Genomic DNA, 24,051 nt, shown 5'->3' with positions numbered 1-24,051 from the left:
GACTACTTCGAAAGAAATATTTTCGAAATTGATTTTTATTACTTTAATTACGGAAAAGTTACGCCGAGGGAATTTTAGAACAAAATGATACTAAACCACACTGCATAAAACTAAAAGTGAAATGTTTTACAGATTAAATCACTTCTCCTCATCCATTTCCTCACCATATTTTTTAAGTTAAGTCTTATAATCGTCGACGATAAAATTGGTACATTATTGGGCTTTGGTAAAAGCAAGCTGGTAGCACAGTGTTGCAAATTTAAAATAGGGTGAAATTATGCGAAATCAACTACAAAACAAGACGTACTGAAGTAAAAACTATAATTTATTAACAAATAACAAGACATTACATAAATGTATATAATTTGGACAACAAAAATCAATGGAAAATATATTATGGTTTCATGCAGATAACACAATCTATTTTATTTCATTTTTTTTTATTTTTTTCAATCCACCTGCAGATCCCTACATGAGCCAACAGCTCAAGGGATATTGACCTTGTCACATTATAAACAAAAATTAAACATAGTTAAAATTGCAATAAAATAATTAAGTTTACAATTATAATGAATTTTGCTAATCTACACTTTCAACAAATAATCACAAATTTTATAATTTTCACAATTTACACAACACAACAAACAGTACATATTTTTCATTTAATATACTCTGAATCATTTGTAGGGTGTCCTAATAATTATACAGCAAATTACATATTATTTATATTGTCATTACAAGGTGTTATTTCACCAGCTAAATAAATATTTTTTTCCTTTGATGTATTCTCTAACAACTTTTTTGAATTCATTAAAATTTTGTAGTAATATAATTTCTTTAGGTAGTTTATTAAATAGTGTTATACCTCTTAAGTGTGGAATTTTGGTTTCAGTTTATAGTTATATCTTGTGATATATGGTCCAGTATGTTCAGATTCTACAAAATTATTTACAATTTTACAAATAAGAGCAACCTATAAATATATTACGAAAAAAAAAGGGAATATATTCAACTCAGTAAATAAAGGTTTACATGAGGCTCTTGTATCAGCTAAACATATAATACATATGGCTTTTTTTTGCAATCTAAAAATTTTAATACTATTACTACACTTACCCCATATTTCAATTACATATACCATGTGTGTGTGAAAAAGTGCAATGTATGCAGTTCGTAGAGAATTTTTGTCTATAATTTGGCTAAGAATTCTGAGAGCGTAGCAAGCTTTACTTAATTTATGAATAGTTTGATTGATATGTTCATTCCATTTTAGTTTATTATCAATATGTAAGCCCAAGAATTTAGTTGATTCAGTTTGACTTATCGCTTGATTCTGAAATTCAGATAATACTTGATCGAGCAGTCTTTTATTACCAAATTTAATAAATTTTGTTTTATTTATATTAAGTTTTAAATTATTTGCATCAAACCACTTATTCAAGTTAATTATTTCAAATTCAGTTTTATTTTTTAATTCCAATATTTTTCTGGAGTTATAAGAAGATTTGTCTCATCAGCAAAAGATACCTACTCGTACAAAATTGTACTTACTACAGAGTCAGAATTTTTTCATTAGTTTTCCTTATCCCTATATTTACACATGAGTTATCCATCAAGTCAAATCTGTGTGGGATTGTACATACCGCCACTTTTGTGTTACATAATGAAGGTAATACATATTCCAAACTGAGATACACAGTTTTTGATTGTTTCTTTAACACGTAATTTCCACCTGCTACTATAACTATCTCATCTTCTTTCTTGAGACATGTCTTGTCTTCTCTTATTCCTCTCACCATTTCAATTATAGAAGCTCCTGGTTTGATATAAACTTACTTGTGAAATGTAATTCCCGTCTGCTTTTTCGCTAGCCTATTTGTACAACCATAAGCACAACACGAATTTTTTTATTCTTTCTTGAACACGTAATTTCCACCTGCTACTATAACTATTTCATCTTTCTTGAGACATGTCTTGTCTTCTCTTATTCATCTCACCACTTCAATAATAGAAGCTCCTGGTTTGATATAAACTTACTTGTGAAATGTAATTCCCGTCTGCTTTTTCGCTAGCCTATTCGTACAACCATAAGCACAACACGACATTGTTTTATTTCATTAAAAACACCATTTCAAACTTGTATTCGCCGTTTGTTTTGGTCGCATTAGTGGGCGTGTCCCAAAAAGCAAAATGACTTCAGCATCCACGCCAAACAACCACTCCCTAACTTCTTACCTCCATGGTCTGAACTTTCATCTGTTTTGCCAAACCCACTTTTGGCAAAACAGTTTTGGATTGTTGCTGTTGATACACTGTCCCAAGCCATTGAAATGTTCCTCATTGCATCCAACACATTCCACCTTGGCTGAGAAGACTTCTGTAGCTCAAGCTGCCTAATGAGGTACTTCACTAGACGTGTCCTGTAGAACCTCTTGACTGTGGCAATGATGCCCTGGTCCAGTGGTTGCATGAAGCTGGTTGTATTTGCTGGCAGGAACATCAGTGTGACATTATTCAGCTGTAGCCCATGAGCTGTATGTGCTGCACAACGATCTAACAATAGAAGAACATTTCTGTTCAGAGTTGCCATCTTCCTGTCAAACTGGATTAGTCACGACTGGAACAATTTACTTGTTACCCATGCATTTTCATTTGCTTCATAATCACAGGGCAGTCGAGCAGTATCAATACCCTTGAAACATCTAGGTTTCATTGACTTTGAAATTACTAAAGGTTTCAGCTTTGTGCTACCATCCTGGTTGCAGCACAACAAAACAGTGATTCGTGCCTTGCTGTTTGCCACCATGACAAGATTCTCCTCTGAAGGCCCATGTCTTGTTTGGAAGCAAGTTATAAAAAATTCCGGTTTCGTCCATGTTAAATATGTCGCGTGGCGCATATTTATTCAAAACTGGCTGCACAGAACCTAGCCAATCAAGTGCAGCATCTTTGTCCACAGCTGCACTCTCTCCACAAACAGCTTTATAAACCAAATTATTTCGCTCCTTGAATCGCTGCAACCATCCATTACTGCACTTAAAGTCATCAATTTTCAGTGTCAGTGCAAAATAATCTGCCTTTTGTTGGATCATTGGCCCAGACATGGGTATGTTACCATCCCGCATCTGATGAAACCACTCCAGTAGCTTATCTTCCAGTTCCTTGTGTTGAGGACCACGCATACGTTTTTTTCCCTTTGTACAACTACCACTCGCGCACGCTGCTTCTAATTTTTCTCTCTTGCTCACTATCGTCGAGAGAGTCGACAACGGTATGTTGAAGGCTTTCGCGATTTCCATGTTAGACTTACCGCTATTGTCGATGCTACTTAAAATTTCCATTTTTGCTGACAAAGATAACTAGTTCCGTTTACGCTTCGCCATTTTACAGCACGCTGGTTAGTTCAACAAAAGTAAACAGATAAAAAAAAGTGTCAGAGTGACCAACCCAACATCATGCACCATGAGTCCCGTATGACAGCATGTTCACCTCGGGGGACGCGGTATTCAGTTGGAACAGCAGCAGCTAACGTGAGCAGTTCATTGGTGTAAAGGGAGCCATGTTCTTGGAACAGCCCATGCGGCGTGTGGTTACAGTTTTGTATTGTAACTCTCAGGTTATTGTGGGCTTCTACTTGTTTGTATTCTGTTTTTAAAATGCGTAAAATTCTTTAAATGGGAAATTTATCTTTCAAATAAATATTTTTCTAATCAAGGTATTAATTTCAATAAAAGCAATTTCCTTTAAATAGCCGCGTTCATTCTAGTGCGTTTTCTACAGTTTGTAGCACTGCACTATTTTCCGTTGTCTATGAAAAATATGGTTGTTAACAAAACAAGACGTCGTAAAATGTTTGCTGTTCGAAGTAGGTAGACCATTTACCGTACAAATTATTTGCCGTGAAGGCCGTCCCTGGTCCAGCGACTTGATAGGGAATTGTAGGTTAAAAAGTGTTTTCTACATCTTCTACAATTTTTCAGATAAAAGTTTCGTACTTGGCTTGTTTGCTGCAGTTTTACAACAGAAATCATCTGTCAGATTAATATTGTAGAAAAAATATTGATAAGTATTTTATTTTACGTTTTTAAAATTAAGGAAAACCGAAAAAGTGGTCTAAAAACAGGCTGTAAGATATACAAATATTTAGAGTCTGCAAAATTTTTCCTTTTAAAGTAAAGATAAAAAAAGTAAGCGGTGGCATACTGCTAAATTTATTAGAACAAGAAATATTTCATATTTTGCATTTTCAGCTATTTTTTCTGGCCGCGAGTAGGTTCACTTGCGCCTGTCTTGCGCGCGGGAGCGTGCAGCCAGCTGCCCTGTTGCCATTACTTCGGACCTATCCTCGGCTAACGGAATCTGACCCCACCTCCTCCGTGCCAGTAAATAATCTGAATGGTGCGGAGTACTGTGTCAACAACGAGAAGAAAGCTAAGAACAGTGCTATCAATTCAGAGATGCATTGATGTGCTGCGAAGAGCGAAAGGTTTGGAGAGAAGGTGAACCCAAATTTTTTATAGTTTTAATTATTTCTTCCATTTACTGTAAAGTGTGTTTGGGCAAAAAATATTTTGTGCCATAATGTGCTTTACAAAAACTTCCAATTTTTTCAATTTGAAATGTGATCAAGTGACGCTTTGCAAACTAAACTATCCTGATTCAAGAAATGCGTTTATTTTTATGCAAGTATGTTAGGCAAAAAATCATCAGCTTAAAAGTAAGAGTAACAAATAGTTCTACGTGGAAAATTAGATTTGGTAAGCATGAAAACAAGTTTATTTTCAATCGACTTAAAAAAAGGAGATTCTCAATTCGGTTGTATTGTTTTCATTCACGTGAGTATTATACTGTCCAAGCCAAATTGTTAGTTACAATTAGCCAACTTTTAAATTAATTGCTGCTTATAAAAATATTGTGTCTTACAATTCAATATATATTATTTCAGTTCCTATGTGTAAGACTTAAAAAATTAACATGGCTACGTTGGGGAATTCAACCCATATTCAGCGGCAAACTTAATTTCTTAGCACCATTCGTTACTCCGTCAATAATTTTTACTTAATTCGTCTACCCTGAGAATCTCAGTGCACTAGCTCTGAGATCTCTTCCCCCCCCCCTCCTTTTTTGTTGGAGTTCAAGACAATGTGAACCAAAAGTGGAAACTTGAAAGTTGTAAATTAGATAGGTTGAATATATTTTACATATTATGGAACAGCTTAGATCCGCTGTGCGAAAAGTTTCATAATGGATTTCATACTTGCATGCTAAGGTTTACATTAAATAAAAGGCTCAGTAGATTAAGCAGCCGGTAGGTACATATACCATTGTATTATTACATAACATTTTAAGTTGTTCTGTTCTTCGGAGGAGAAAGAATAATTGTAAATTTTTAGACGACTTTCTGAATGTAACTTATCAGGCATTATTTTGTTTTTACATAGGAAGCTACATTGAATGAATCCACATAGCAATGAGACAACAGTTTGAAAATCTTATTAGTTGCCTAAAAATGAGTATTTTTTTTAATTTTAGTATACCAATATTAGTCACAAAAAAATGGAAAATGTATTGGGGTGTGCGGATATTCGTAAACACGAATAGTTGTGCAGTTATTTATGAACTATTCACATTCGGAAGTCGAATATCAAAGATTAAAATTGCTAATATTTACAGGCACATCTGTAGTTGCTGGTTGTTACTCAGGTGAAGCCAAACTTCTCTTTTTTTCATAAGATATTATAGTCGTCATTGCTTATTTGCCGATATACAGTAGACTCTTAATCATACAACACTTCACGATTCCAGGTAAAAGCATCGTTATTGTCATTTGGACTAGTTTTGACCATCCCCGATCTAACCTAATAAAAACATTTTTTTTTCCTCTTGAATCCGTATTCAACCTTCTCTAGCACGAAAATAATACACTGTTATATCTAACTATTTATTTCCCTTAATAGATGGCTGTTTTATGAAGAAAAAAAAACTGATAACCTACAAGTACATGTAGGACCTGAATTGATACCAAAACAAGCCGTGACACGTGACCGTTCGTCTGGCAGCTAGCATCTACGGGAACAATATCAGCATTCAAATAATGCAGGGTATATTTCACGCAATGTTACCTCACACACTGTGTGTATGGCAGTCCTCACCGCCGCTATGTGCCCAGTCGTATTGTGACGCTCCGCAAAAACGGTTGCCATTTTCGTTATGATAATAATACGTGGAAGTAAAAATGGCAGTTACAGTTATAGACTCTGGTTTCTACCTACTGATTACTTTTTGGTAACCAATGAACGTTTTAAGATAAACACGTTTTAAATAGCGAAACTAAACAGATTTACATACAAACACATTTATAAATATACACGTTACAAGATGATAACACCATCGCTTAGCACTCGCCGCTCACGACCGTGCTACCACATACGTGAAATGTCAGCCTTCACGTGACACTCCTGGAAAGAGATCTACAGAACTATCAGGAGATTGCCGCTACTTTCGGGCAGCTGAGAATGTCTGCCCCAAGTGGTGTGGGTATGTACGTGTGAGGGCGCCCAGTGACAACACGAAACGAAGCGCTGAATCTCAACAGTGGGCCGTCGACCTTGGGTAGCTAACACAAGCTGGCTGGTAGTATAGTTCTCTTGAAGAGGATCTCAACACGCGGCACCCATGAGTGCAACAAGTTATTTTCCAGCCTACTTCCTTCAAATTTTACAAATTCTCAACTCCCCGCCACCCCTCCGTTATTTATTGCGGTCATGAAATTTGGATTTTAATTTATAAAGTACAACACTGCACTTTTTAATATTTATATCTGAGAAATGTGCATATTAATGATGTTTACATTGCTTCAATAGTTAATAAACATGGTACAATGTTCACTTTGTCTGCAAAAGTTAATATAGTATTACTATTTTCACTACATGTGTTCTGTATTGTTATGTATCTATCTAAGTGAAAATGTAAGATAATTTTTTGACCTTGAAATTATTCGCAATAAATTTAAAAAAAAATCCTGTTCGATTCAAAATTTTCGACCACCAAAATACACTATTCGCACAACCCTATAATGTGATAGATTTGTGTGGTGAAATATGTGTACATGTGATTTGCATAAGTTTTCTTAACGCTATTACTACGATGATTTTTTTTTTTTTTAAATTTAGTTTCGGCAAGGACAACTTTCCAAGAAAATGATAGAGAATGGAAAAAAAAACTAGCTATTGCCATAGGGAACGTAGAAAATAATACACCACATATTAGTGTCGTAGGGGACGGCGGCTGGAATAAGAGGACTGACTGACGTTTCAATTTAAGTGGAGTGGTGAGTTATCTTCCTGTTTACACCAATGCTTACTCTATAGTCTGTTGTTCATAAAATAAAATATTTCAGTACTTACAACATCCAGTCAAAATGTGCATGTTAACTTTTTTTCTTTCTTTTGAATAATTGCATTATCAGAGCCGAAACAAACCAAATCTTGTACCTGGGAGTGAAAAGGAAGTATTGCTTCGCATGCGAATTTGCAAGACTCAAAAGACAAAAAGGTGAATGAACATCTTTGCTTTAAAAACTATAGTGGTCCAAGCACTGTAATGGAACAAACTATAATAGTAGAAGGGTTCTGCGGGAGTGTTGAGCAGCACTTGTTAAAATACTTACTTTGGTGACGGAGATTCAGTGTTTACTCTAGAATAAAGCAGCGAGTTCCTTACGGAAGGGAAGTCATAAAAATTGAGTGTGCAAACCACATTGTAAAAAAAACATTTTCGCAAATTTTCCAGAAATATGTCATTTCCACCATCTCCGCGTCGTTTGCTTGAATCAACAATAGTAAGATTAAAATCCGGCGCTAGAAAAGCAATCAAAATTGCTGGAACATCGCTTGTTGGTACATCTATCGTTCGATTGAAACTTGACATAAAAAATGGTCCTCATCATGTATTCGGTTGTCATGAAAACTGCCGTGCAGAATACTGAAAAAGAAAAAAATACCAATGAAAATTTTGTGACATTTGTGAAAGATTCGGGGATTATAGAAGCTATTGAAAAGGCTCTTGATCCTATGGTAATTAAGTCTGATAGACTCGTACTTAACAAAACTAAAAATCAGGTTGAGCGATATATAAGTATGTTAGCTTAGTTTTCAGGTGGAAAACGGGTAAAATTTGCTAAAAGAGGCTCTTATCACGCTCGTTGTATGGGAGCTGGACTGGCCCATGTCAGAGGTCCTAGGTGGCACTTCATCCCATGGAAAAACAAATTTGGTCGAAGCCCAGGAAAATACTTCCAAACAGTTTTAAAAATTAGCTGTCTCCAGTATGAAGATGGCCCTCCAAATAAAAAAGAGACGACTAAACAACACTCCTGGTCCTGATTTGGAGTATGGTCCAAGTGCTGAAGACATTTTGTGTCCTGAAGACGTGTTGAGTCCTGAAGAACTTGATACAAAGATGAAGTTTATCCTCGAAAACCTGACTCGGGATGCAACAACTTAAAAAAATATTCATGAGTTGGAAAGAAGGAAGTACTATTGGTCAACACGAGAACACTTAATGGAGGGATGCTTCTATGAACAGACTTACAGCATATAGTTTCGGTTTTGTGGTAAAAAGAACACATACATCCTGTCACTGTCTAGTAAAATAAATTTTGTATCACAGGGAAATAAATTCCAAAGCCGTTCAGTTTGGACGAGTTAACGAAAATGTGGCTAAGAATATGTATTCCAAACTAAAAAATGTCGAAGTCGAAGATTGTGGCTTTTTTTGTGCACCCAAGCTTTTTATTTCTCGGAATATCTCCAGATGTACTAGTGGCAGACGATGATTTGCTGGAAGTTAAATGCTTATTTTCAGCTGGTGACGATAAATTAAAGGACTATATTTCAAAAAAGAAAAAAAAAAGTGTATCGAAGAAAAACTTGGAGATTTGCATCTAAAGAAAAAAAAAAAACACACACACACACACACACACACACAGACACACACACACACACACACACATTTTACCAGATTCAAGGTCAACTTGGCGTCTGCAGTAGAAATTATTACGACTTTGTAGTTCATACGAAAAATGATTTCCATGTTGAAAGAATTTTGTTCGACAAAGAAATTTGGGAAAAACTCATGCTGTGAAAGCTACAACAGTTTTTTGCGGAGTGCTTACTTCCAGAGATAGCAGATCCATTAAATACCCGAAGACTAAATGCGCGAGAGCCTGACTTTGTAAAAGAAGCTCAAAAATCACTAAAGAAAAACATAAAACAGATTACTTCAGTTTTGGTTTCCTAAATGTTATGCATGTTTTCTTGTTTTTGACACAGTCCTAATATAACAGTGTAGATAATATTATGATCATATTTTGATTGTAAAACCAATACAATTTTTTTTAGAATTTGGGTTATCAAACACATATTTTATGTTTATTTGTAGATTAAATTCGAACTTATTATAAATTTATATAGACACCTCTTTTACTAAAGTAATATTATGTGTATCGTAGCAGTGAATGAGCTTGAAAGACTATAATTTCTCTGTTTAAAAACGTATGTCAACATGTTCATTTCAATCTTTAATGTTATGCTAAATTATATGTATTTGATATATTTATTTAAATAGTACACATATTGTATAAATTTTTTAATGGTGTCTTTCAACGGTATCATTAATGTACATACATAAAAACTATCTTTGTGAACTCTCTGTAAAATTACACAAAAAAAACTCTGGACAGAGTATCATTGTTTAATACAGCATTTAATTTTGTATAGTGTTTGTTCCTGTACATTTCAGGAAGTATTTAAGACATCACTTTATTAAAGTATTTAGTACAATTAAAAGAAGTTATTTCTTATCGAGTGAAAGGTTTTTTAATCGATTAGAGTTATAAGACTGGGAATTATTTTTTTATTGTTTTCGGTTTATGCTCGAAATTAGACCACAAAATCATACCCGGGCCGAGATTATACATACATCATAATCTTTCGCTATAAGCCACTCTTCAAATAGTAACTAAATCCCAAATAAATAAATTGTTTCAGCGAAGAAATTGTAGTTGACAACTGTTTAATTGAAAAGGTATGTAAAATAGCACGCACACAGCATGTGAAGGCCGTGGATCCCGGCGGAGCTGGTGTCTGGCCGCGAGGAAACATATCGGGTGGCAGGGAGGCAGATAACCAAGGCACTGAGACAGCAGCCAGCGCGCGACTGACGACTTGGCATCCCCGCGCGCTCTATCGGATAACGACTGACAGGACTGGCTCTTGTATCCCGTTAACAGAATTATAGTGAAGCTGCGTGCACGTGATTAAAGTGTGCGATTCTTGTTCTAAAATTTCATTCGGTTTATCCGATAATAAAACAATAGTACACTACGTGAGCAGACGTGAGGTTACTTCGTAATACATAATAACGAATATTTCATATTAACCGTATTGATTGACATTAAATATGCTATCCCAGTCTGAAGGGGAATTAAAAGTGTTCGAATAAACGCGAACTTTGAAATAACCGGTATTTTATTAACAAGGTTTCACTGTAACATCACATTAGATATTCTTGATACAATTCAAGTTTAAAACACATGTAAGGGTGTCACTTTTTTAAAACAGCTAATTTTTGTTCCTGATGCTTTTCTTGCGAGATACATGTGTCTTCGTATGTACGTGTAGTTCCAACTGAAAAAGTCCTTGACTGTCAAGATAGCCAAATGAAATAATACCATCACATTACAAACTACAACTTTCACAGTTTTTAACAGCATTTATTAATCCTATTGAATAATATTTATTAATTATATTATAACCAACCTTCGTGTCCGAATTTATTTCATTATTTCTGAGGCCGATACTTATCACATCAGCTGCGTTGCAGTTCTAATAATGGTGTATAGAACTTACACTGAATAGAAAACCAGGATGTTTACGATGCTTGATGATATAGATATTGAATATAACAATTGTGGAAAATGTACAATAGAATAGAAACCTTGATGCTTAAGTTTACGGATGTCCATGGTTTGTTTTAGATTCCGTAGTTTACTATTAGCTCGAAACTGCTAGCAGTTACAGCAACTGCCAAAAAAAAAAATCATTCCTGCAAATTCACTACCAACCTCGCCATCATTTTCAAAGCCAAGCTGTCATAGGAGAGCTATGTCGATGGAATCAGTCTTCTAATTTTCACACAGTCATCATAACTCTGCATCGTCACTATGACCATGGCCCATGAGAGAACCATGCTAGACCTGCTATAACCATACCTTCAGTACGCAAGAGTCAGCTAATCAAACACAAATGATTGAGGTTTAAAAAATTAGTTTTGCCACATTAGTGCTAAATAAGAGCCGTCATCCCTTTATTTAATTTACTGTGACATAGTAACATAAGTAAGTATTTTCAAAACTAAGCAGCTTCATATCCAGGCAGTATACTAGTTCCCCCACCATAGTGACAATAGTTCTAAGAGGCGCGGTATTGGAGAAGCGGTCGGTGTGCACCGCTAGGATCGGAGAGTGAACTGCGACAGGGAGTCAGGCTTGTCGACCCAGCAGGAGAAGAAGTTGCTCTTGACGCTCGCCCACGCCTGCTGGTACGCACACGCTGCGTCCTTGAGACGTCTGTAGGGGCAGTTGTCGAGCGTCTCTCTGATGCGCGTGGGGTCCACGCTCCGGAGCAGCTCGGGCACGAGCAGCGCGGGGTCCGGCGCGGCACACAGCGCAGACACGCACTGCTCCAGGAACGCTCTCTTGCTGATGAGCAGCCGGCTGGCCGGGGAACACGCACGCTTGGTGACTCCCTGCCGCCTGCCGTCCACGCACACCTCGTGAGGCCTGCCAACATGACAGTGACGCAGTAGCTCGGACACGCACCGTTCCATGCTTGTGTGTTCATCCCCTTGAAGAAGGCCACTGCTGTGACTATTCTCTCTGCTTTACAAAATTATAGTTTTAAATTATCAGTACTACTCTTGACTAAGTATCAGTGCTATCAGATAAAATTTTTGAATACATATTATAATAATTAAAAATAAATTTGGTTTTCTCACAGCATGTTGCACGTCACAACACCGTCACATGTTTACCGTATTGCATACTTGCCAACTTTTACGAATTTTTTGTAAAATGTACGAAAAACAAACAATTTTACGATTTTACGATTTTAATAAATATTTTACGGATTTATTCCCGAAACTCGCAGAATGGGTATTAAAATATCGATATACATCATAGTATCGATTAGGTATTGCATTTTACAACTATCGATTAATCGAGCGTATGGCTTTGGCTACACTATCGTTATCCTTGCCAGTTTTACCGCCATATTGTTTGTTAGTAAACCTTTGTGCTTCGTGGTGGTTTTTAGTTACGAGTTTTTCTTTCTTTGTGAAATGCGTATTTAGCTAACTTACGGAATGAGTGGCGTTAAAAAACACTGTTATTGGCAGTGTTTCCGTAAAGAGTACTCTAAAGAATTTCCGTTTATTTTAAAGTCGGACAAAGGACTGAAATATGCTTTCTGCACTGTTTGCAGATGTGATCTAAATATTTCTCATGGCGGTAGAAGTGACATATTAGTTCATATGAAATCGAATAAACATGCGAGCAATATTCAAATCAAAGAGGATAGCAAGAAAATCAATACGTTTTTCACGAGCAGTGCAAGTGAAGATAGCGTCACACGAGCCGAATGTCTGTTCACTTTTTTTTTAATTGAACACAATATTCCGTTAAGTGCAGCTGACCACGCGGGCCCTTTATTTCGGAAGATGTTCCTTAAGTCAGAAGAGGCACAAAAATATGCATGTGGCCGGACAAAAACAACGGCAATCGTCGAAGAAATTGCTACAGATACTAGGGATGTACTTGTTAAGCATTTGCAAGCGGGTCCATTCTCTCTCGCAACTGATGGTACAAACGATACTGACTCAAAGTTGTACCCGATGGTCGTGACGTATTTTGATAGGGATGTGGAAAATATAGTGTCTTGTGTTCTGTCTCTACCAGACTTGCAGGAAGAATCTACTGGCCAAAACATTGGAAATCTAATATTAAATGAACTGGAAAGATTCAACATTCCTGTGAAAAATATGATTGCGTTTTCAGCTGATAATGCAGCAGTAATGATGGGTCACAAAAATGGTGTTGTTGCGGTCTTAAAAAACAAACAAGAAAATATTTTTGTAATGGGTTGTCTTTGCCATCTCATTAATTTAGCTGCCGAGAAGGGGAGTGCCTGTCTGCCAATGAAACTTGAAGATGCTTTGACAGACATATTTTACTATCTTGAAAAAAGTAGTAAACGTAAAGATAATCTTAAAAAATTCCAAGACTTGCATGGATGTGAAACTAGAAAAATTCTGAAGCATGTCTGTACTAGATGGCTGTCCCTAGGAAAAAGTTTATCCCGGTTAGTTGAGCAATGGTATCCATTGTTAAGCTTTTTCAAAGATCAGGTCAATCATCAGAAACCAGCATGTTCAGTGGGTTTAAATTCATTCAAAATACCGAAAGTTTCAGATCAGATAGCTCAGACTTCACTAACATCAAAATCACCTGTATCCACAGAGCCTGTTTTTCCTCTGAAAAGGAAATTGACAAAAAGTGATGACAAAATTGTTACAAAGAAGAAAGTTATTCCACATAAGGTAAATAAGGTTATGTTGCCTTCAGTTAGTTCTGAGAAACAAAAGTCTGTGGTAAATGTAAGTCGTGAAGAAAAGTTGTTTATGTTTTTATCATCATCTGTGAACAAAGCCTTTTGCTTGTTTTTACTTAATGTAATTCCTACATTTGATAAGTTCAACACTATTTTGCAGTCATCGCATCCACATATTCATGTTTTGGGGGAGTTGCTTTGTGATTTGTTTAAAGACTTGTTGCTCAGATTTGTCAAGCCAGGTGCTTTCAAAAGTTCAGCATTATTTGACTTAAAGTATCATCTTGCTGATAATCAAAGGCAAGATAGTGATTTGATAGTTGGTACTGCAACATCAGAATTTGTCAGCACATTAAGGCTAAGATCCTGAGTTTCTCACGAGCGGGCAAAGACACGCGTAGTTATCTTTGTCCTCAACAGAGCGCACTAGCAGTACTGTTGAACGATGTAGCGACGCGCGGAAAAAGGAGGGGGGTGGGCAAGAGGACGCTGTTCTCAGAATTCTTATCGCCCAGCGGGGTGTCATGTTTACGACCGGTATGGGAGAGGGGGGTGGGGAAGGGTGTACTCTTCCTCGGCTAGCATTAGATTTCCAATCCCTTTGCCTATCTGTCCCTTTCCCATACACCCATCCAAGACTACTCGATCCTCAACAAAGCGCAAGAGAATAAATATTACTATTTTTGGTACATTTCAGTTAGAAACCCGTACGTAACCGAGTGCAACCCAAGGTAATTATAATAAATATTAATTTGGTGCACTACACATATACGATATACAAATTGTATGTTTTACTGCGGTGATTATGTGGCCAAAACTATCAAGATTTGGTCTCTTTTCCAAGAACGCTCGTTCACAGCTAACCGCTACATTCAAATAAGTTGGCCAGTAATGTAGTTTTCCTGCCCCGTAAAAAAAATAATAATAATTTTTAACTGTGTACTACAAAGGTTTTGCGCTCCTACAAATTTTATTTCTTTACACATTTTGTCACAGGTGTGTGCGTATGTGTATTACACAAACAGTTGAACGTTGACCATCTAATAGCATGACGTTATGTTGCAAAGCGGTATTATTTGCTATATTTGATATCTCATTAGGACTGTATTTTTCTTTGCAACTATATATACAGGTGAACTTTTTATACTATCGGAGAATATTTTGTAGCTGAATATCTGTCTTCAAAATATTGCAGGTTATTGCATTAATTTTAGTGTTTTAAATGTATTATGTTTTTAAGCATGTTTTACATGAGGCTAGAGCTAGAAAAATGTTTGGTTTCCGTTTTTAGCTGACCTGCAGCTTATGGCTTTTGATTAGACTTCCTTTTTTTATATGTGATGTTTAAAAACGATGTTATTTGTAAATGTCCTGGCATTCGTACTTCTTGTAAAAAAACATAATCATATTTTCGAAAAATAAGCTATCATTTAGTGATTTATTATTGCAGTATAAATACGTGTGTATGCCAGTCGCGTCTGGCGAAATGAGGAGCTCCTTCACGCTATCCCTACTGGTGACGTCAAGCATCACTGGTAGTTCGTCTTTTATGTATGAACTGGAAGTCAAAGAGGCTCGAAATAAACATCAGTTGTAACTAATAATAATAATTTAATTCTGAAAGGGCCACATACTCGAAGAATCGCCTTCTCTACGCAATCAAACGTGTTGGAAGTAAAATATCTAAGGAGTAGGCTACACGTCATAGGTTGTATAAGAATATTTCGGAGGGAGCTAACCAAAGGATATTTTATCAAGCATACAGATAAACTGATATTTTAAGAGTAGTATTTCCCCCCCCCCCAACACCACCCACAAACTGACGGATTTATTGACACATCCGTACATAAAAAACACTGCTCCAGAATCTGCACCTGAATCGTCTTAGTGGGGAAAAGGTGTACATTAATTACGATCACTGACTGAGGTTATACAGAAGGTAATCAACCAGAGTAAGTGATTAGGAGCAAGGAATACTAATCCAATAAATATGCCATTGATATAATTTAATGATAATTTTTACTCACGTTTTAGAATTTGATATTGCTGAATAGCAAATTTACATTTTAAAATATTGTAACAATGAAAAATTGTGAACCAATAAATATTTTTTTGCTGAGTGTATAATTTGATTATGTCTTAAGACAAATAGAAACTAGATATTATGAGTACAAAATATTTGTAAGTAATAAAAATTTACATAATAAAATACTTACATTCATACAAAATACAAATATTTTTCTTAGATATACAAGTATAACTTCAATTCATTTTCGGATTGTTTGCGAGAGTTATCTGTTGGCAGTAACACCTATGATATATGTTTGATGTTCTGTTTCCAACTCATCGTTAAAACTAAATTTTACAGACTGATTATTATCCTTTGATTTAAAATCTAAGTTATTTACAGTGTTTAAAATATGCTTTCTTGCGTTTAAGAATATTTTGTATTGTTTGTATGATGTTTGAGTTACCCGCAAAGATAATGAGATAGTTATTTTATACTGATTCTTTCGCAGTTTTTTTTTAATTTTAGTCTTGACAATAGGGAATGAATTATTCAGGCTGTGCTAAATAGATAGCTTATGCTTTATGTCATTAAGATCAAACTCTTCTGTGTTTGTGCATTGTATAGTATTCCTAGTTTAGTTAATTTATCCAACAATATATTTATACAGTCAAGGGCTTAGATGCTTTATAAAAAAACAAGTGATTCATAATCAGTTGCCGTGTATAGATATAATTTGTAGAAAATAAGCAGTATATGTTTTACTGCTTAGAGCTGATATAAAACCATGTATAAAATTTGAAAGTATTTTGTACTTTTCATACTTAAAATTATCATGCAATGTTCAAATATTTTTCGATATAAGTAAGGACACATGTATTAAGCGAATACATGTCGTGTCAGGCTATTTCACACATAACTGTAGCTTTTTTCTTAGAGGTTTGGCGAATTGCTGGCGTGCAGCAGTATGGTAACTACGTCCTCATTGGCCCCGTCAAGTGCGGGAAAACAGCCTTCACCGACCACAGCCAATAATTACAAGAAAAATCTACAGTGTTTTGTAAAATACCTTGACACGAAATGTATTCGCAAAATACAGGTTTCCCTAGATATAAGACGTAATTGCTCTCTGACGATAATTTTCTTTACTGGTATTTGGCAGGAGAATAGTTTTTGTAGTCTTGTGATATCCATTCTGAAAGAATTCCAATAATGGAATATGTGTTTATTATAATTAATGGAGAAGTGTATATACTAATAGCAAATGGATCATTAAAAATGTGAAAAGAAATTATAAAAAATTACAAATTAGTCTATTGCACATAAATCACAGATTTTAAAAAACCAAATTTACTATAACATTCAAAATATTACAGAGCGTGCCATGTAGAAAACACGGATGCATGTTGTCTAAATGAAATAAATAAAATACAAGTCTGCGGCTTTAAAAACCAAAGAAATAAAATGTTTCATAAATATTCAACGCTTGTAAGGGTACAACGATTACACTGATAGGACATAGTTTTTCTAGTACATCATACAGATTCCTAACCAGACACACACATATATATATAATTTGTGTTACACTTCAATACATTTGGCCATGATTTAAACCTAATAAATAAACAATGCAAACAAGGGAAACTCTACAGAGTAGCTATCGTCAAATAAAATCTGGGCCAAAAGTAAATCAATATTTTAGTGCTCAATACAATTTGAAGGAAATGGAAGATTTTTTGTAGAATTATAAATGATCATACAAGGATTGCTGATTTGGTTTTGTATTAATTTTGAGCGTAAAACTACCCCGAAAATATTGAATAAATTTTTCAGTTAAGCTGCATATAAACTGAACTGGTTTGCTAGCTGTCTTGCCATCGTAAACATGACTATGAGTCTGATTGGCCATGTTGGTGATATGCACGATTTTCAAGGCAGTCTCCCGATATTATATGAAATGTGTTTTATTTTTATACAAGATGAAGCACGAATATGTTTTATATTTCTTGTGTGAGATACCAGTTGCAAAGACTTTGCAGTTTGATTTTATGGGTAGTGAATCAATGGTATAAAATAACTTCATTTATTTTTTCCCGATAACATCTTTTTGACATTAGTATAATTTAATCACTCGCCAAGCAGAGAACCTTATTTTTTGTAGTCACGAAAAAATTTTTTTGTATTCAATATCAGCTAATAACTTACTATTGCTTATGTCATCAAATACATTTACAGTACTGTTCAATTTGTACAAGCATGAGAAGTAAACAATAATTTCTGCAACAACGTTCTTCCGAAAGAAGGTATAAACCGATTTTAAAGGTGCGTCCCTATTTCTTAATTTTATTTTTTTAGTAATTAGAAAATAAAAATCGGTACTTTTCCGAATTTACTCATTGAGGCTGCGACCCAAATTTCAAGTTTCCAGCCCTTTTGGTAGTGGGTTGGAATTTTTATAGGCCAGTGTGTGAGCATATTCGAGCAATTCAAAACTTAGGCAATAAAGTTTAATTATAACAATTTCACGTAAGCTAGAAAGCTCAAAGGCTGGTAAAACAATAGAATTTTATTTCATATAATTCTAGATCAATTTCATCTAAGTATAACACACCCATTTAAACACATTTTATATACATAATAATTTTACTTCAGCAAGGTCTTCGGTTTCTTGTAACACAAATAAAATTACCTAAAAAAATTACTGGACATACAAAAGTTTTTAGATTGTAATATTTGCCAAATAATTTAAATAAATCTAACTGAAAATGTAAGAACACAATATAAAGGTCTTTAAAATTGTATTTTGGAAAATTACCTGAATGTTTATTTGCTAAAACTCCTCATTTCACTTGTTCAAAAGTATTTACATGTATACATATGCGTGCGTGTGTGCGCGCACTTGAAACTTTTGTTTCTTTGATCATTTATAGTTGCAAATAATGTAGCGGAAGTTAAATTGAAAAATATATAATTCTTTCTGGCCAAAATTTGTTTACAAACATAATTTTACATGACCCCAGAAGAAAAAAAAAAAGAATCGCCACTGCTTTGTAATTGTGTTTCTAACGAACTTGTGTAACTAACGAAAATGTTTAACTGCTCAAGGTTAGTGATACAATAAATGCTTGGGTAGTGAAAAATCTATTGTTAAAAACCAAAGGTAATTTTAAACGACTTTTAGTTAACCATTGTTGAACGACAGCATCGAGAGATTGGCCCTTATTTTTGTATCGTTATATACATAACTAAATCATTACGGGAGGAAGTTGCCATAGGCGGCTGGTCCTTCAGTTACTATTTTTTTTTTAAACATCTCTATAGAGTTGCAATAGTAACTATTAATATTTTGATCATAACTCATTTATGTAACATTACACCCAGAGGTATAGCCCATTCTACCAGAGCTAAAGTCGAGGTACAAATATAATTAAAGAAACACAATTAAATAAATATAACTAAAGAAATATAATTAAATAAATTTATAGAAAATCATTGTCATTTTGCAAATAATTTTTTTTTACAATAATTGAAATATTCTAATAAAATCTTAAACATTATTTATTTGTCTTGAATGTACGATTCTTGAATAGAAGTATAAATAATAATTTAATAATTTAAATTGATTTCGGAAGTTATATTATTATATGAAACCATTTTGCTATTATTGTAATACACTGTGAATGCTAAGGTAAAGAGTCATATCAAAATACACAATGAAGTTACTAAGATAATATGTGAAATAATGTTGTAATAAAATGTAATGTGCGACGTTCACGTAGATGCCCGTAAACGAAACAGGTTAGATATTATAATCATATTTAGCACTTTAGTATTTACAAAATAAGTTTTTTTTAAGACGCCCAACTATTATAAGAAATTTCTATCTACTAAAACAATTCAGTAATTGTAGTTAAATGATTTTAAATAAAAAATATTCTATGAATAAATTTGTCACGACAAGTGAAGCATATTAATAATAATTTACATCACTGAAAAGCTGACAAATATATCTATAGAAATTGTCGACAACGTGAGACGGTTTTCAATTCATTGATTACTATTGCTGATACTAGTGTTGTTTTTTGACCGTTTCGAAGCGATAGGCCTAATATTCCCGCTTGAACTCCTGCGATATTCGAGCCATCTAGTGAGTAAACTCGGAACTAACCGGAGCTCTAGCGGCAAACTGTTGAACTCGTTCCTTTCATCAGCGGCAAGTGACAGTTAAATCACAGTATTTAATACTCAGATTATTTAAATTCTGTACGTTGTATTAAAAAAATTACTAGACAGAATTGTTCATTGTACCTCCTTTAAGTTGTGTGCAAAGTAACAGCCGTGTACCGTTAAAATATATACCTAATATTTAGTTTTGAAAATTTCAAAATTAAAATTAAATAAGAAAGCATTTTTTTAAAAAAATTTTATTGCCATATTTACAAAATTCAAAGTTTTATTTACAATTCTGTCTATTATGTATTTTTTATCTACTACGATATTCATGGGAGAAATAATTTTCTTGGAGGCTGCAAAACTAAGGATCTTAGCCTTAAGTGATAAAGATAAGAAACTGTTTTTCTCGTCTGTCAGAAGTTATTTTGTAGCCTCGTGTGATTATATTGTGAACAAATTTCCCATCAAAAATGAACTTGTTAGCAAAGCACGAGTTGCAAATGTAGAGAACATAGAAAATGCCATCTTTTCTGATGTGAAATTCTTCATTGACTTATTTCCCTTCTTGCTACCTGTTCATGAAAATGAAACCAGAGAACAAGCAATGGATGTACTTCACAACCAGTTTACCAATCTTCAGCTTGAAACAATAGACTCACTAGTCAACAAAGAAGACACCATAGTACAGAAATGGGTTAAAATATCACACATAAAAAATGTTTGTGGACAGTGGAAGTTCGACAGGCTCAGCTCTGTTATGTTTGCTATTTTAACTATACCCCACAGCAATGCAGAGTGCGAGCGTATGTTTAGTGTAGTAAAAAAGAACAGATCCCAGTTTAGGTCTTTGTTGTCAAACAGAGTACTGGAGAACATTTCCGTTATAAAAAGTAAACAATTAGGCAAGTGTTTTGAACACACCTTCAGTGAACAATTTCTAAAAAAGGCAAAGAAAGCCACAGTTGCATACTTAAAAAATTAGCTGCAAAGAGTAATTTATTAGTAGTAGGCAGTAGACTTTTTTCTATTGTGAACTTAATTTTCAACAGTTATAAAAAATATTTTTGGCATCATAATAAACTGCAAGAGTTTTTTTTTAATATGCTTTTTCGTGGTTGAGTACAGTGCTACAAGTTTTTGAACTAATACACGACATGTAAGTAATTAGTTTTAATAATGAGTTTTTTTTTGTAGATGTGTGTGTTGTACCTTTGTCTCTGTAAAAGTGCACTACTTTCAAATTATTTTAATTTTTAAGAAAAACATATTTACTGTTTGAACCATGGCCATTACATTGTATGGTAGGCATTTTTTAATCACAGTTTCTGAAATACACTGCCAGAGATTTCACCTATTGAAAGACTTAAAAAGTATTTTTCTAAATGCTTAACTTGTTAATTTATTGTGATTTTGAGGTAGCCTACCAATTACTTTGGCCTATTTTTACAACCAAATACGTGTACCTACTACATAAAGTAATATTTAAAATTGCAGTGTGCTGTTTACGCAACAAATTTTTTTTTTTTCCATTTTTTACTATTTAGAAATGTTAAAAGTTGGCAAGTATGGTATTGTCCTCAATCGAAACCTTACCTCTGCTCAAATAGCCTACTTTGGAAATGCACAGGTTACATCACATACAAAATTTTGTATGGTGGCCATCAAGGTTACAAAATCATTTCCTTTGAATCATGGTCACCTGTCAGGCAAATAAATCTCTCTTACTCTTATTTTAGTTGTTTAATATGTTATTCCCTGATGACCATGAGGATATTAAAAAATCTCAAACATTGCCACCAGAAAAATTACGCATGGAGTGAAAAAGACAAATCCCTAACCCTGAAAGGACGAGAGATAAGGTTTTTTTTACAAGGTATACTAATAGAGTAAATAATAAATATACGATAATAAAGCTGCCAAACAAACATTACATGGTTTAGTTCAAAGCATCATCCTTGATGGCTGACATGGTGTGCGTAATTTCTCCTAAGCATTCTACGATTCAGCCTTGATGACACCCGTCAGTGCTCCCTCGGCTGGCACAAGTCGTTATGCCTCATCTGCACGTCACTAGGAAGTGTGCGACTAGTGCAGGTGACAGGCACACACGCACTGCAACGTGGTTCCACCAAGCACACACTAGCACTTGTTGCCCAAGCGACAACCGATTAGGGCTTTTCTGTTATAAATTATGAAAAACTTCTTGTGACAAATATTATAAATACAATGTCACCAACATTAATAATTGAATTAATAAGCAAACTTGATCCGGTGTGATGGCCTGGACTAATCTGCGGTTCACTGCACGTTTTTGTATTAAGGAAACCCTTTAACGTCAGGCGTCCATTCAAGGCTAGCTCAGTTCTTCATCATGCCACGGAGCCCCTTAACAATTTTAACCCTGACATCTCAGCTAGCGCGCGCATGCGTGTGTGTGTATCTGTCTGTCTCTCTCTTTCTCTGATAAAAAGCTAAACTTACCCATTTAATCCCACTATTGTCAAAAGAGCAATAATAGAACGGGGGAAAAAAAGTATGTACCTTTGTATCCATGTTTTTCGTGTTCAGTTCCTCACCTCTTGTTCAGGTAGATTGAGATATGAATTTTTCATTATAGATCTTAACTCTTTTAGACTCTGATAATTGGGGCCTGCACACGCTTATAAACCACGAGGTGATGCTTAATATGAGCATCACCATATAATCAAGGACATACAGACCCGACGGAGACTCTAGTTACACGGTACTGATGTCACCCATTGGAGGAACAAGACTGGTAAAAAAGCACCGTCCAAGAGCTACGGCGCTGCAGACACGTGTATCGGAGCAGTTACCTGAGGGTCCTCGAGCCAGCCCACATGCCTCACACTTGCCGTCAATAACCAACTCTACCATCACACTGTAAACCTTTCATTGCACGCCCTTTTTACACACTGAACCAAACCATTTTTCATTATTATTTTATGAGAATCATTAAGAATTTAAGTTATATAATTATGAAACTTATTTTTGTTCATCTGTTAGTTGCCTGCTGTGTTGTCTTGTGTATGTGTTATTATAGTATTGTCCTCAATGTTATTCATTTTGTTTCACATGGTTGTTTTGTCTATGTAATTTTTTATGTTTATTGTGCCTACCACCCATGGCCTTATGCCGTCTGTAGGCATGCAACGAATTGGTAAATAAATAAATAAATAAATACCTGAGTGGCACGGCGCACCAGGCCACGCTGGCAGGGCACGGCCGGCGACCGCAGCTCCGCGCGTCCTCGAAGGGCACGGACGCCCGCAGCAGCAGCGGAGGCGCCCGGCACGGCACACGCTCCACCAGGGCCCGGCGCAGGGCGCCGCGCGAGTAGGGGCAGCCCCCGGCCACCACCACGGAGCTCAGCGGCACGGGGGCCGCCAGCAGCAGCGACAGCAGCGCCCCCTGCACGCCCAGCGCCAGCCAGCGCGCCAGCTTGTCGCTGCACGACACGGACAGCGAGGGGTCCCCGCGCCCCGGCTTGGTGCGCACGGCCCCCACCGCGTGGTAGCCCTCTCCCGCCCGCCGCGCGTCCTGCAGCGCGCTCCCGGGCACGCACTTGGCCCCCGTGCGGTACACGTCCCGGCCGCGCCGCTCCACCAGGTTCCCGCACTTGTTGCACCAACAAGCCCCGTCCGTGCTGAGCTGCTCCTCTCCCACTGCGCGCTGCCTCTTGGCGGGAGGCTCTCTCCGCGCGACGTCGCCGCGCCCGCCCGGCTTGGGGAAGATGGAGGCGTCCCCGCACGGGGTGTGGCTGACGAAGAAGTGGAACGAGACGTCTCCGCGCAGCACGCACCGGCCTTGCTCCACGCCGAAGAACACATCCGAGGAGCCCGTCTCGAGCGCCAGCTGCACCTGGTGGTACAGGTACCGCACCAGCCCCCTGCGAGCCATCACCTCTGCGTGGCCGTCGCTCACCACGTCGCCCCGGGGGCTCAGCCCGGACCGCCCGACGCACTTGGAGCCGGTGCCCAGCGCCACCACCTCCGCGTGTCCCCGGTCGGGTAGCTCCGGCCCGCCCCAGCCCGTCACCCTCACGACCCCCGCCAGCGCCGTCCACTCGCCCGCCGTCGGCTTGCCCGCCCTGGGCAGCTGCCTGTACCGCGCGCAGCACAGCTCGGCAACCCTGTCCGCGAACCCGCCGCACTCTGTCGCCTTTTCAGTTCCGCAATCCATCGT

The 24,051-nt window shown here is 36.4% G+C and overlaps 1 protein-coding gene across 1 annotated transcript; it reads right to left on the bottom strand.

Annotated features, from left to right (window-relative positions):
- Positions 1 to 307: 307 nt before the first annotated feature.
- Positions 308 to 24,048, bottom strand: LOC134540989 (tRNA-specific adenosine deaminase 1). Its single transcript, XM_063384099.1, has 2 exons — positions 23,051 to 24,048; positions 308 to 11,842 (listed from the first exon to the last, which is right to left on the bottom strand). The coding sequence occupies exons 1-2, from the start codon at positions 24,046 to 24,048 to the stop codon at positions 11,512 to 11,514; spliced, it is 1,329 nt and encodes a 442-aa protein (XP_063240169.1). The 3' UTR covers positions 308 to 11,511.
- Positions 24,049 to 24,051: the final 3 nt, after the last annotated feature.

The sequence above is a fragment of the Bacillus rossius genome, chromosome 17 (assembly GCF_032445375.1).
Source record: "Bacillus rossius redtenbacheri isolate Brsri chromosome 17, Brsri_v3, whole genome shotgun sequence".
In the NCBI taxonomy this organism is placed as follows: domain Eukaryota; kingdom Metazoa; phylum Arthropoda; class Insecta; order Phasmatodea; family Bacillidae; genus Bacillus; species Bacillus rossius.
The sequence above is the reverse complement of the archived record's forward strand: the minus strand, read 5'-3'. Positions and strand labels throughout refer to the sequence as shown.

Excerpts from the sequence above, each read along its gene's own strand:
- LOC134540989 (XM_063384099.1), bottom strand. The coding sequence starts at position 24,048 with ATGGATTGCGGAACTGAAAAGGCGACAGAGTGCGGCGGGTTCGCGGAC. Across the intron at positions 11,843-23,050 it reads TGGTGCGCCGTGCCACTCAG|GCCTCACGAGGTGTGCGTGG; the intron begins GTATTTATTTAT and ends TCATGTTGGCAG.